At 39.5% G+C, this 14,429-nt stretch overlaps 1 protein-coding gene across 1 annotated transcript; it reads right to left on the bottom strand.

The window, feature by feature from the left end:
• Window positions 1-961: 961 nt before the first annotated feature.
• abrab (actin binding Rho activating protein b) lies at window positions 962-3,649 on the bottom strand. Its single transcript, XM_046059595.1, has 2 exons — window positions 2,868-3,649; window positions 962-1,445 (listed from the first exon to the last, which is right to left on the bottom strand). The coding sequence occupies exons 1-2, from the start codon at window positions 3,647-3,649 to the stop codon at window positions 962-964; spliced, it is 1,266 nt and encodes a 421-aa protein (XP_045915551.1).
• Between the last annotated feature and the right edge of the window lie 10,780 nt (window positions 3,650-14,429).

Below are 14,429 nucleotides of genomic sequence, written 5' to 3'. Positions count from 1 at the left end.
ACACTGAGTCTCTCTGCCCGGTCTTCTGTACACCCTCTCAGACCAGCCTATCAGACGACATCCTTCTTCCACCATCACCCTTCCCCTCTATATGCATTAATCCATCCTGCTTAATCCATGCATTCCATATTTGCATGTACCTCTAAATCACACATTGTTGAGGTGTGGTCCTTGCTAGTGAATGCCTTATTTGTGAAAGACCAAAAAGAACCGGTAAAATTGGTTCTATGATTCTACAACCCCACCGAAATTCTACGGAGACTCAATAACTGGATGTGAAAAGAAAAGTTTTCCTTTCCCCCCAGACAAGTCATAGTCACCCATTAATCATAACAGGCTTAGTCCAACAGGCCGTGAGATTTAAAAGTGCTGTGGTCTGCTCTGTTCCTCTGCATTGTGCATGGTACAGTATAATGAATGCTGAGCTGCAGGTCTTCAGGCAATGAAACTCAATCTGTGTTTGAATTACTGTGCTGCTGTTTTTTTGGTACATTAAAGCATAATCAAGTATCTCGTCGTCATTAATATAAACCATAAAGAAAGTGCAAAAGAGACGCGTATGCGAATCTGCAAGAAACTTAACCAGCCAAAAGTTAGAATCGCCTTGAACTCTTCTGAGCTCCTGAATCAAAACTTTTAAATCTTAGAAGATTTTCCAAAACATGTGCATGACAGCTACAACTCAAATATCCACAATACCGACAGAAACAGTTCAAGTATCTGCATAAATAGCGGCAAAATTTTCTTGGATAATCCCCACTGACACGTCTGCCAAGCTGGTAGTCTCCACATTCTTTGATATTGTTCTGCAAGGGCCCACTGAAAAGATCCAGGTCAAATAGCATTCTAAATCCTCCTCTTAGCCCTGCTTGATAATGACTGAAGCTATATCACAAGCTCCATTGTGTCAGCCGAGTAGCTGTGAGAGGATTTCTGCTACAACTTGACCCAAGTGTTAACATCACACCAGTAGAGTAATGATCACTCCATCATCCTGGCCTTGCCACAGCATCTCCCCTTCAAAGGCCACTTTCCCATGTTTCCTGGCTCTCATCAGAATCCCCACCACCTTATCGGAGATCCGAACATATCTGTCAAACAGCTGCCCAAACGTAATGCGGGTCTTTCCGTCTGGGTCCGGATCAGCCATAGTCCTGATCACATAACACATGTCGTCTATCTCACGGTGGATGTGTTGCTCAGCGCGTTTGGCTCTCTCTGCTGTTTGGGTTCCTTCCTTGGGGCGTCCGTAACCCTCTTGGCCCTTTTGGAGGCGGAGCGACATGGAGTAATCGTAGTCAAAATATTCACTGAAGGGGTTTAGTTTCTGGGTCACAGTGTGCTCTGTGGCCCAGTTCTGCCAGCGGCTCTTGAGGTTTCCCACAGCACTGTATTTCTTGGAGAGGGCGTTTATCTTGTTGGCATCTTCAGCTTCCTTTTTGTACCTGGGAGGGATGTCAGATTATATCACAAATAAATAAAACACATACAATACACTGAGTATCTGTTTTGATTCTGCAAGGGGCAAGATGAGTTACAAATATTCAACAGTCATGCAGACCTAATAGATGGAGTTTTCGTGTGACATAATCATGAGATGCATGTCCACAAGGGGGGTAGAAAACAAACCATAATAACTTGGACCTTATCAGAGGATCAGCATGAAAAGTTGTTTTGTACTTTAAACGGCACGAATCACAAAACTATTGTAATCGGTGGAAATGCTCATTTTTCATAAAAGGAAACCTCACTTTTTGTTCAAAGAGCAGAATTATCTGTTAGCACCTTGGAGACCTTGCGATAAGATGGTAGAAGGTTTTTCACAGAAACTGCTGAGGAAGAAAGAAGTCTTGTTCTTATTATCCAATGTGGTTGAAAAATAATACTCATTAAATCCTGTTTTGACATAGGTTTGTTATGAGTAACGTTTAACCGGTACACAGTACAATCTAATATTCTGAATATACTGAAGATAACTGGCACATATCTAGTTTACTAAAAAACAGGAGGATTTTCATACATGCTGCTGTTTCTCATATAAAATACAGAATGAGGGAGGTTCTGTGCTAAATTGAGATTTTAGACACTTATAATCATTTTGTGTCATCGCTGAAAGCTATTGAGTTGCACAACTGTTAATTTTTGCATTGATAAAAAACAAAAATGGCGGTCAGTTAATATAGTGCACTTTATAGTCAATAGGGAGTGATTTCATCCTTCTCAGTGCTACTAGCTGCTGTGTCTCACTGGAATCCAGCATCATGTTAGCTAGCTAAAGCCCACAGGTGTCTATGTCTTTTCTTATAGTAAAAAAAAAAAATAAATTGGAATGCAAGGATGAGTGCCATGTGAAAATGATCTCTAAACAGTAATTTTACTAAATACTGAACATGTTCATATGTAATAGGACATTGTGACAATGTGTTTTCTATCCCACTGCTGTACATCCATCTTTGATTGCTTGTAACTGGAAAACCCATCTATTTTACAGACGATCTATTTTACATTCTATACTTTATTTGAGACAGCGATCGCCTGCCTCTTCATGTGCTGCAATGAAAGTGTTTTGAAACTAAAATACTGTAGTTAAGACTGTGTTTTTAAGTTGTCATGGAATAGACACTTGATCTTCCAGGAAGACTTCTCATCTTAATCTGTGACCTCATGGTGCACAAGTGAGTTTAATTACAGTCAATGAATGAAGCACAAATATTTCAAAAATTCTGGCTTTCTTCCCATCCTGTCAAATCAAGATGCCTTTCTCTCCACAGCTAATGCTTAGCTTAAGTTTGACACCTGACTGTCAAATGCCTCGCCTCAACTCCCTTTACCGAAAATACAAAATGAAGCACACTGATCATTCTCACGTTGGGACTTTTCTTTTAATCTTCATTGCTGACTCAGAGTCTCCTTCCGAGTCTTTTTGCTCTGCTTCTGTCAAAGAGCTTGTTCTGTGGGTTTGAGCATCCTGTATGTCCAGTCTCTGCTTCTCTGCCTTAGAGTGTCCACTGTCGTCTTTACCACCTCCAAAGGTGCGTCCCTCTCCCGGTCCTTCTACCTCTTTCTCCACCTGCTTCCAGCTTTTGGTCAGAGATGAGACCATGTTGGAGCATTTTCTGCGACGTGTAGGTGAGCTTTTCTTCTTCAGAAGCCTGTCAATCTCCTCAGCTGATGGCAGAGACTCTTTCTTGATCTTTTCGGTCAGGAGCCCAATGCCAACACTTTTCTCCTGAACCCCGCTCGTCACCGTCTTTACCACTTGCTTTACCTTGATGCGAGATGCAACCAGTTGCTCAGCTGAGGTCTTAACCTCCCCAGTATTGGATGCATCTAGGGTCTCGTTGTGAGGAGTTAAGGTCTTCTGAGCCTCTGCAGAAGTGATTACATGAGTTTGAGAAGCTTCTGTTGGTTGGGTTTGAGCAGGAGCAGGCTTCTTTGAGACCCACGTCTTTTTGGGTTCTGTTGGTCCTCCAAGCGAAGACGGAGACCAGCCACTGGGTTCACTAGCCTGCTTTATCTCGTTCTCTGTCACCCACTGTTGCCAGCTGCTAGTCAGGTTGCACACCATGCTAACAGTGCGGAGCTTCTTGATGTTCTTGTTACTGGACGGCTTCCTTTGGGAAGCCTGGCTGGTCTGTTTGTCAGACATAATTATGCATATGTAATGTGTCAATTTAGGCTAAATTAATCCCAAAGTGATCTTCCTCTTCCAGCTGTCAGATTAGCTTCAACATATTCATCTCCTCTCTGCTCAAATCTTTGTTTTTTGAAACCTTTTCTCCCTCTGTTACAGCTTACCCTCACACTTGCAGCTACAGCTCTAAAATGGGGAGAGCAACCCCTAACATGACGGTGGAAACTATTCGAGTCATCCCAGGCTACTGTCCTGATCATCTTTCTCTGACACTGGTCACCCCTAGAGCCTCATGTTTCATCACAGATTGTGGCGCTTGTAACTAGACGTAAACAGGGCACTAGACCAGGGGGTGCTAAGTTTAATCAGCATGTGCACAGATGCAAAGGCCATCAAAGACACACCACTTGATATGTACTCACAATATCCCAAATTAACTTCCCAGCTTGAACAGATAAAAAGAAATCTTCAAGCAAAATGCAAATATATATGGTAACAAAAATCACTCTACCTTTTAGTAATGGGGAATTTATTGACAATTACCTACCCTTTTCTGGACATTATAAAAAAAAACATACCCACAAATTTAGATGACGTTGACAACTGGGAGATAATGGACTGATCTTTTGTCCACATGCACCTCTCTTTGCTGCCCGTCAGTGACAAGCCTGTTTGCCATACCAAAAAGGACACATACTGTATATATAATATATTCTCACTTTATGGCTGCTTCAAATGTAGGGAGTTACAACCTTTTCATTTCTCTTGTTTACAAAGCCACTAAATCTGAATGAATTATACTTTGGTGCTCATGGTTTAGAATATTATTACTGATGCATTACCACTGTTGCGGCCGAGATTATTTTAGCAACTTTATATGCTATTGAGCAGTGTTATCAATATCAGTGCATCATATTTTATACATTTATCCTATGTTTAATATGTAAAACCCTAATCTGAAAAGTAATTAGTAAATATAGTTGATAAATTTAATTAATAGATAATAGATAAATGTATGTGGAGTAAAAATGCAATATTTCCCTTTAAAATGTAGTGGAGTAGAAATATAAAGTAGCAGTAATACTTAAATGTAAAAAGAAAATTTCAAATACCAAAATATTGTAGTATTGTAGTAAATGTATTTAGTTAGTTAGTTTAGGTTAGTTTCTACCATTGCCTTTTATTGTAACTTGTGACCAAAGTTACACAGTTTGGCTAAAAAGTAAAATTAGCAATACCACATTGTAAAAATACAAATTACAAGTTCTGTATTGAAGAGAATGTAAGCCGTCTGCAGTCGCACTGTCATTTCTAAATGATCTAATGATGACAAAAAGAGTTAAAAGAAATAAATGACTGACAGTTTGACGCTGAAGCAAAACTTTATAAAACCTAAAGGAAATGCAGCTGAGACTTAATAGAGAGTATCACAGATTCAAAAGATGCTTAATCTGAGGTGAGAAAAGAAACAGGGATCTTCTGACCAGGGAAGAATGTGATATCTGGAGGAGACGAGGATCCCCTGCTTACGCATGAAGGGGTTTAGTCTTGCAATGCAGCTGGCAGTGATATCATAATGCACCTTACCTTGAGAGAGCAGAGGGCAGCATGCATTCTGGCATTAGCACTGTTAACATCAATGCTTTTCTAAACTGAGCTTTGACAGGAGTGTTCAGTGCTGTTTTAAGAGCTGAGTTTTATGTGAAAATACATGATGTTGTTTTATGTGTTTTTTTATATTAGCGTATGCAGATGAGGGTTATTTATAAATAGAACTTGGAACACACATACAGATATGAAGTGCAGCTGTTGGAAGTCTGTCATACACAGCGGAAGTGACTCACTGAGCAGGAGCACAGGCCATCTTCTCAAGGCAAGTCAGTTTGAAATTATATACCCTTCCACATGCTGGTCGGTCTGAGAGGAAGGTTAGTGCTCCCCCAAAAGGACAAAAGAGCTCATTACGGTTTCAGGTTAGAGGTGAAAATATGATCCATGGATGAAACTGCTTTTTGCAGCTGTCTAGTGTAATTGAGTGAAGTCAAAATGTTTTAAACAAAAGACTCTAATAGAATATATATTTCTAATATAGATGACGATAGAATTGTCTCCCTTGTTATTTTTACTTACAATGAAATGTATATAAAAGACACTTCTGCTGACATGTTGTAACAACAGAAAATTCCACACTACCACACCAAAGGATTACCTCATTTTTAAATGACACATGAGACACCACAAACCTATTTTAGTCTTTGTTTATGCAGCAACCAAGACAAAAAGACTGTGTGTTTTGGATATTATAATAATAATGGTCACAAGTCACATTAAGGACACACAGTCCATCTGTCACATCCAAGACAACCACCTGGAGCTTTTCCTCAATTTACTTTTTCCAAGTGTACCTGGATGTTACTTCTGAGGGTGCTTGTATTTTCATGTTACACCATATCTGCAGGTACCTGGAACAATTTTAATAACAGTTGAAGCACTAAATCTCTGTCTCTTCCTCAGACTATGGCAAAAGAAGGAATCATTCATCCGTCCTTCTCACAATAGTGTCACAGCTAGAGAGTTTTTTTCATCAAGAAGTAAGAATAATAAGACTTGATTTCCTTGTGCATTGTTAAATTGATGTTTGACAAATGGAGCCAATAAAAGGCAAAACGTCCATTTTAGTTGTAAACTGTTTAGGGTGACTGTGAGGGTAGCAGTCCACCAGTAGAGGATGCTATGATTTCATTGTTGAAGCACGGTAATGCTCCACAAAGACACAAAAAGGTCTCTTCAGCTCACTAATTAATGTTTTTAATCAATAACCCAAGTAGAACATGTAAACATTTCTGCTAATGAATAAGGTCACAGTGATGTACACTGTGTACCACAATTTATTACGTTATATGAAAGAAATTAAAGTGATCTCACCCTGTTTAATATATGTGGCTGCCTTTAAAATTGAACTTCACAGAGTGAAATTAAATGGATTATGGGGCTCTCAGATGCCTTTTCTGAATAGCAGCACACAATAACACTGGATCACACATGGGTGCAAAAAGTGATGATTATGTCCATTAAAATGCCGCTAGGCATCCGCTGATTTCAAATAGACTTTGCAAAGCAATCATGACAGCAATGGAATAATGTCTTCAGATGATTTCTATTCTGTCTCTAAAAAGACATGCTGCAGGTGGGAAGTCTAAATTAAAGGCTGCTCTTGTGATTTGGGCAAAATAGGCCGGGTGGTCGACCCCACTGAAGGCAAAGGAGGTCCATATCTGGAGAGCATGCACCTGCGTTTCCTGGTGCTTATCAACATCTGCACTGCTACTGCTGCTTTGTTTACCTTTCACCGCTTGTTCTGAGATTGTTTTACTTGGCCATCCTTATTATTGTGCATTAATTATGTAGGAATGCATCTGTGAAGTTCTCTCAAGCTGTTTCTCTGACCTGTGTATGTTATGCTGATTTGTGTTGTGCTCGAGTGTTCTTGCACACATAATTGGAATCCTGTTGTTGCAGTGATCAGTTCAACTACCCGGCATGTAAGAGACGTTCACAACTGTCATCTTGAAGAAGCAGCTTAAATGAGGTCAGAGTTTATTTGCAGGACCATTAAGATGACTAAATGAAACAGCTGTAACCAGGATTCAGAGGATGTTTTTTTAATTTTCGCCTGCAGAGTCTGATGGATTACTGTCTCTTCAAAATCAACAATAACATCCGTAACAGTCAAACATATGGCTTTTAACAAATCATCTGAATAACTGCGCTAAACTACAGTCAATAATGCTGACCTCAACAAACAAGCCAGGCGCACAAATCTTGCCCAGGAAAAGTAAACCAAAATGTAATCCACTAATACTTCCTTCCGAAGAGGCTGTATGTTATTGTTTGGCCGTGCCATTTGGCCCTGATAAATAAAGATAGGAAAGACAGTAAATTAAAGCTAGCTCAATACAGGGGTCAGTGAGGGCTAGCCAGGAGATCTGAGAAGAAGCCTCATTCCCTGCAGAGGGACCGACAGGATGACAGAGAGCACTGCTGGGGCCAGATGAACTCATTAGAGCTCGAGGGAGAACTAAAGACCCCTGGTTTGGATTTATGTGACAGGTTTCATGACAATGTCTTACATGATGAAGAGGATGGAAGCAGAAGAGGATGATATGATAAAAGATAAAACGGAGCCTTTTGGAGTGGCAAGTGTTTACAGTTTTAGAGGCTTTAAATGGTACTGTTTAATGTTAAATATGTGTTTTCTGTGTCACTGATAACTGCTAATGGCTTTAAATACCATTAAGAGTCAATAGCCATGCTAGCAGCTCTGATAAGGCTGAAGGTCTAGGCACAGTGGTTATTTGAGCTAAATGCTAACATTAACATGCTATACTCACAACAACAAAACCTTTAAAGGCTGATCTTTAGCTAGTTAGTTCACTGTGTTAGAATGCTAACATTTGCTAATTAGCACTAAGCACATGTAATGGTACCCAGCTAGGCTGTGCAGTGAGTAAACCTCACTCCCCGACGCCTTAAGAGATGCGCTAGGGACAGAGACACGCGACAGGCACCATGGGTTATAACCATAGACTGTATATAAGAAATAACCTCCTTGTTAGCATTATCAGTATGTTCTCTGTGTGAACATGCTAGTGTTGTGACTTGAATTAAAATGCTGCATGTAACTAATGGATGTATACATTTTACAGCAATATTCGTCTATAACATGAAAAATTGATAAATTAGCTAGCTAGCAGTCGTGCTAAAATAACTTGCTGATCTTTTATAGTGTGTTTGTGCATGGGGAAAATCTAGTACAGGCTACCAAATATTTAAGTTTGAATTATTTGATGTCAAGAAGTTTGCCTCTGTTCATCCATTTAATATGAATATGAATGTGCTTTCTTCAGGTATTAAGATCACTGTTAGAGTATTAGCCCACGATAAACAAGGTACTTCTCCCTTTACTAAAACACTTTACTACAGAGAACAGAAGGGTTTTTCCAGAATTTATGATAGGAAGACTTTTACTTTTATAAAATTAGGACAAATTAGGCTGGATTTTGAGAGGATTCTTCATGATTTGCAAGCTGGATCCTCTGTATTTCAGTAATATTGAATGTGTTAGTCAAACATATGGGCTATTTGTTTTGAGACATACTCTTGTTACCAGAGCTCTTAAAAAAAACCACGTTGCTTTTGGCTTGCATCGCATCCGTCAGCAATCACACTTCATTACTTTTGACCACTGCAGCCTCTGGAGCAATAATTAGCCACACACTTCTCACTTGTTATATCAACTTTTATAATGTTAGGAACACTCTGAGCTCTGAAATAAAAAACCCGAAATAGGACCAGCGCATTATTTCTTCCTCTGTTGCTTTATCCAACTTACTACTTTCTGACCTCCATACTGTTTTCCCATGTTTTTTGCTAGTTTTCCAACATGTCACAGGAAAAGACAAATAAAATAACACTTAATTGTATGATTTATGCAAACAAGTAAATGTTCTTTAGTTTGAATTTCCCAGGATGTCTTAACATGATTTAAAGTCTCTCTGGGATCCATATTGGCTGATTCAGTCTTTACTTTATCAGTTTGAATGTCTCCTGCCGGGGCCTGCAGCCTTTCTTTGCTTCACACCCTCTGTGTACACCAAGTGTCAGTCTCACTCCCACAGACAATCAATCATATCAAGCTCTTTTGAGTTTTTCTAGATGAAGGAGTCCCTCACCTCAAATCAGGTTTATGTTCATATTCTACTCTATTTATTTTCCTAAACCACAGGAGTTTCTACTCGAAACTAGCATTACACAACCTAAAATCACTTTATAATTACCACCTCCAAATGCTTGATAACTGATATGTACCAATGGCAGCTGATTTTATTATAAGTGAAGAAGATAACACATTAGTCTTGAGAAATCAGAGATCACATAACTTGTTGGTGTAGATTTGGAAATCTGTATTGGAAATGGATATTGTCTCAGTTTGATGTAGTGCTGTGCGCATTTGAAGAAAAACAGTGAAGTGTACAACTGTACACAAATTTAGTTTGTGATTACACTGGACAATACTGCAGTGAATGAGATAATGGTTTAAAGTTGCACATATTGTTGTCAGCATTTACTGTAATGATTTTAGGTTGACTTACATTTGATAAATTTATGCGTTCATTCCCTTGTGCCCTTTTGGCAACCTCTGTGCTGTAGCAGTTTTTAAAATGTTTACTTTAGTGGTGGTCGATTCTGTGCCAGCTACGCGGCTGAACAGATGATTTATGATGATTGTAAGATCAATTCGTTAATTTAAACAAAGGCAAAACAATGTTTCTGTCATAGAAAGCCAAACCTCAGGGCTTTTTTCGTACCTCAAAATGCAGTGCAACTCACACCTATGCAGCGAGCTGAACACGCTTCCAATAATGGTCGAAAACAGCAGTTAAGCTTTGAAGTCTTCACTGCAGGCAAATTGTGGAAAGAGTATCAAAAACACAATAAATTCATTGGTAAGTGATTACAAATCAGAAAAACATGACATACCACAAACAAGAAACACAATAACAAGAAAGCTGGATTCACAAAAACAGGCATGCTAAATTCACACATTGTGAGTGGAATAGGAAAAAAAGAAAACCTCCTGTTATTCTCTTCTCGTATTATTCCAATATAGTTACCCTGACTTCTAGCCTTGTAGACACACCATTTAAATTAGCTTATTTGGTTGCGTTAAATATTTTGAGCAGTTCTTTACAAGTGAACCAGATGTGTTACGGTGTACACTCATTTTATATTATGCTATGAAGGAAGTATCACCCGCAAAAGATGCTAATCTAGTGAATCTATTAAACATCCTAGAGTCCACAAGAGTAAGATAAAAAGAGTAAAATACATAGGGGTAGACCAGGTACAGTTGGTACACTTTTTCCATTACAACACCAAAACTAGGGACTAAAAATAAGTAATTTTTTTAATGACATTTACTTTACTTGTCTACTAAAATATTAATAATCAAAAACATGTATAAGTAGTTCATATTTTGCCACAATAAGCTCATAAACACAAGAAGCTTTTTTGTTCCAAATGTACCCATGAGTCCAGTTCAAACAGTACCCGATGTTATGGGTGGTGTGGTGTGGGGACAGAGTGGACCCAAATGCAACATTCAGTTTTGACAGGTTTTATTGGGAAAAGGTGGTGAGGGACTGGAGTCGAGGGAGAGGTGGATGCCGGGGAAACACAGGCACGGGGAACCGAGGAGACTGGGACCAGAGGGCCGGGGAACACTGGGGCCGAGGAAGTGAGGAGGTGAGGGAGAACAGTGAGGACACCGTGGGGGGAAGTCCAAGGAGGAGAGGACCGGAGGATGAGCCCAGCCGACTGCACGGAGGACGAGGGTGAGTGAACCTGGGAGGAAAGCAGACAAAGAGACAGGGTTAGAGACAGCAGAGGTAAGAAACAAGAACTGGAGAAATGTGAGGATCATCAGTGATTTCAAGAGCTTGAGGGACTTACAGCACCAGGTTAGGAACAATGAAAATCAAGCAAGGATGGTGTGGAGAACCGGGGTTGAAATACAGGCAGGGATGAGATTACTGGCAGGTGTGGCAGGCTGATGAGGTGCAGGTGCAGGTCGTTGGCTGGGCTCAGGAGCGGAGGGAGAGAGAGAGAGAGCACATACAGGGGAGGAGACACAGGGAGGCAGGCAGAGAACAGAGAAAACCAAAGAAAAAGCACAATAACTGATGAAAGGGAGAAAAAACCAGGACACTCACCGTCAGCCGGGCTGCCACCACAACACCTGAGTACAGTTGAGCCGTAATGCTGTAAAGCTGCCTAAGAAATTTATTGCAAATGTAAAATACTTTATTTGATTCAAACTGATGTTGCATAAATGAGAATTCAACAATTATTTCCATTAAGTTTTTTATTTGAATATTTGTTCAGTTAAAAGTAATTTATTTGTAAAAAATTGTATGGTAATAAACTAAAATATTTATTTTCAGTTCATCATTTCAATAGTAACAATTAAAAATAAAAGCATATATAGTTATAGTTAGTTAAATTACAAAGTTAAGAAAAAAATGTTTTTGTTTAAACAACAAAACAAAAACATTAAACAATTGCAAACAGCTATAAAAAAATGGATACGATTCTATTGCGGGTATATTTGAGACATTTTGTCTCAAATGTACCCTGCTGACTACCTTGAACATTTCTCTAGATTTTACAATAACCTTGCATGTCACAAAGTCACGCTAATTGTCAGTATTTAAGGTTTACAAAAATGTAAGTTAACTTTAACAGTCATGTGGGGATGAGAAACTATTCAATGTAGAAGAGACATGGTGAAGTAAATTCCCTTAGAAAAAGTTCATTTACTTTAAATTTATCAAAGATCTAACTAATATGCATGTGCGAAGCAAAAATATTATTTCTCCAGTCTCACAAGTCACAATTTGCCTCAAGAGTCTTTACAACCTATACAGCATACAACACTCTCTGTCCTTAGACCCTCGATTTGGATGAGGAAAAACTCCCCAACCCCAGGAAAAGCAACAAAGGAGGGACCCCTCTCCCAGGATGGACAGACATGAAGTAGATGTCGTGGGTACAGAACAGATAGAACTGTGATGGTCAGCAGTGATTGCTACAAGCAACAGAAGGTTTGACTAAACCGACTCCGGATGGCAGGTTTAGGTTTTCACTTTCAAACTGACTGACATAAGTTTTGATAACACAGTAGGCAGCAAGGGAATACCAATATTTAAGAATATCATAAATTGTATATTTACATTGTGATTTGAGAGCAGTCTACTGTACTTTGCTTAAATTAAAGCAGCAGATGGGGTTTCAGGGTTTTTCATTAATGGAGCATTCACAGCATTCCCTGTCCACCTACAGGATTGAGATTTGTGGACTTAATTACATTCAGATGTATTTGTATGTCTGTTTTTCTCTTGCTTTTAAAGCGAGAGTCCATGTGACAGCACATGTTGAAGTTAAAATACTGCACCTTTAAGTTTGTTGTGTAGATGAGAATGTATTTTTACTTATACATCAACAGCTGTTCAAGTGAATTTCATCAGCTAACATGACTAAATGAGTTTACAAAAAAGTGCCACTGCCTCTGGGCGTGACTGACCAGGTTTCTATGCAAACATTTTTTTCACAACTTTGATATAGATAAAGTTTAACTTACCGTAGACCTCAGGATTAAGTGGCATGCATTTCAGAAAAATCTCTTTTTCTTTACCTTTCCTACTGTAGGGAAAGTAAGGCCCGTCACTAGCTGACCGCTAATAACGACAAATAAACACGAGAACAGGTTGACACTAAATTCTGTGTTTTTATATTAGTGAAGGCTAAACATTTGCTTCTAATATTATTTAAAAGTAAAGTATTCACTCTCTGAGTTCTTCACTTCACTAAAACTAAATACTACTATACTACTTACATCTTACTTTCACATTTTAATCCATTATTTCTACACCAGAGCTGCACACTGAAAGAGGATTACCATTAGCTGTTGAAGTTCACTCCATCACTCTTGCTTGCTGCTTTGTCTGACTCTGTTCTCTCTCTTCATCCTGGAATGAAATATCCCCTGTGGTGAACTCTGGTGAATGGCTACTCCTTTTTTCTGTGACTTCTCTGCTTACTTTAAGTCAAACACTCTAAGCTATAATATGATAGTGGTTTGTGCTGGTGCAAAGCTCTTTATTAATAATACTAGAATTTAGAGCCCATTCTAAAAGCATTTTATGATTAAATCTGAATAAATAAAGCGAATGTGCAAGGGCTATAGAAAGATGTTCTATTTCCATCCTCCTCTCTAACTCTATCCTTAATGTTTTTACTCATTACCATGTGAGCAGGTGGTCTCTGTAGGGGATTAAATAGCCCTGAGTGTTCATGCTGCAGGTACTGTACTCTGTCATATCTGATTTGGTTGGGGTCCAACACTGTCCGTCTGCATGCAGCACAGAGCCCTACTTCCCCTCAGGGAGTCCCATCGCCATGCCAGCCCTCAGTTCTTCCTTAGTTAAAAGGAAAGGATCCATTTTCAGCAGAGCAACCTGGCTGCGGATGTAAGGAGTTGCTGGTATGTGTGTGTACGTGTGGAGATGACATTGTGAAACAGCACTTTGCTTGACATCCTGAATGTCCACTGGAGACAAAACTTGCCTCCTGTCCTCGCACCAACAAAGGACAAAGCTTAAGAGCCACATAGGTGTTTGCCAGCTTGTGCGGACTCTCTTCACACTCGACTGCTCCAGACTCTCTATAGAACACATTCCAGCGAGGGTGTCGGGTCAGTGCAAGCGCTGAAGGACAAGCGGTGGTTTGCAGGCTGCAGTAATTTGTTTAACCTCTGATTAGGCCCAGGAATGTCAACTATGAAGAGACACTACAGGTCCCGACAGCATCGTTTGACACTTTGGCAATCTGTCATTGCCAGTAGAAAAGAAGCAAGCGAGTCACCACTCGAGACAATAGCCACTCCACGGCCCGGGCAGAGAGGGAGGTTTAATGATTGCACCATCTGGTCTGTCGATCTATAGGATTTATCTCATGTCTTTCTGTGCAATAAACTTGCTGTGCGTGACATATAGTATAGCATTTGTATTGGAGGATTTAAACTGATGTTGAAGATATTATCATGAGGAAGCGTTTTGAAGTTAAAGCATATCTGCTTGAAGAAAGACATCATGAGGTCTATATTTTGGAACACTGACTTTAAGCCTGTGTCTATCATCACATCAATTTGGCACAAAAAGTGCAGCCTAAACACAGA

Source organism: Micropterus dolomieu, linkage group LG09 (assembly GCF_021292245.1).
Source record: "Micropterus dolomieu isolate WLL.071019.BEF.003 ecotype Adirondacks linkage group LG09, ASM2129224v1, whole genome shotgun sequence".
NCBI classification, from domain to species: Eukaryota; Metazoa; Chordata; class Actinopteri; order Centrarchiformes; family Centrarchidae; genus Micropterus; species Micropterus dolomieu.
The sequence above is the reverse complement of the archived record's forward strand: the minus strand, read 5'-3'. Positions and strand labels throughout refer to the sequence as shown.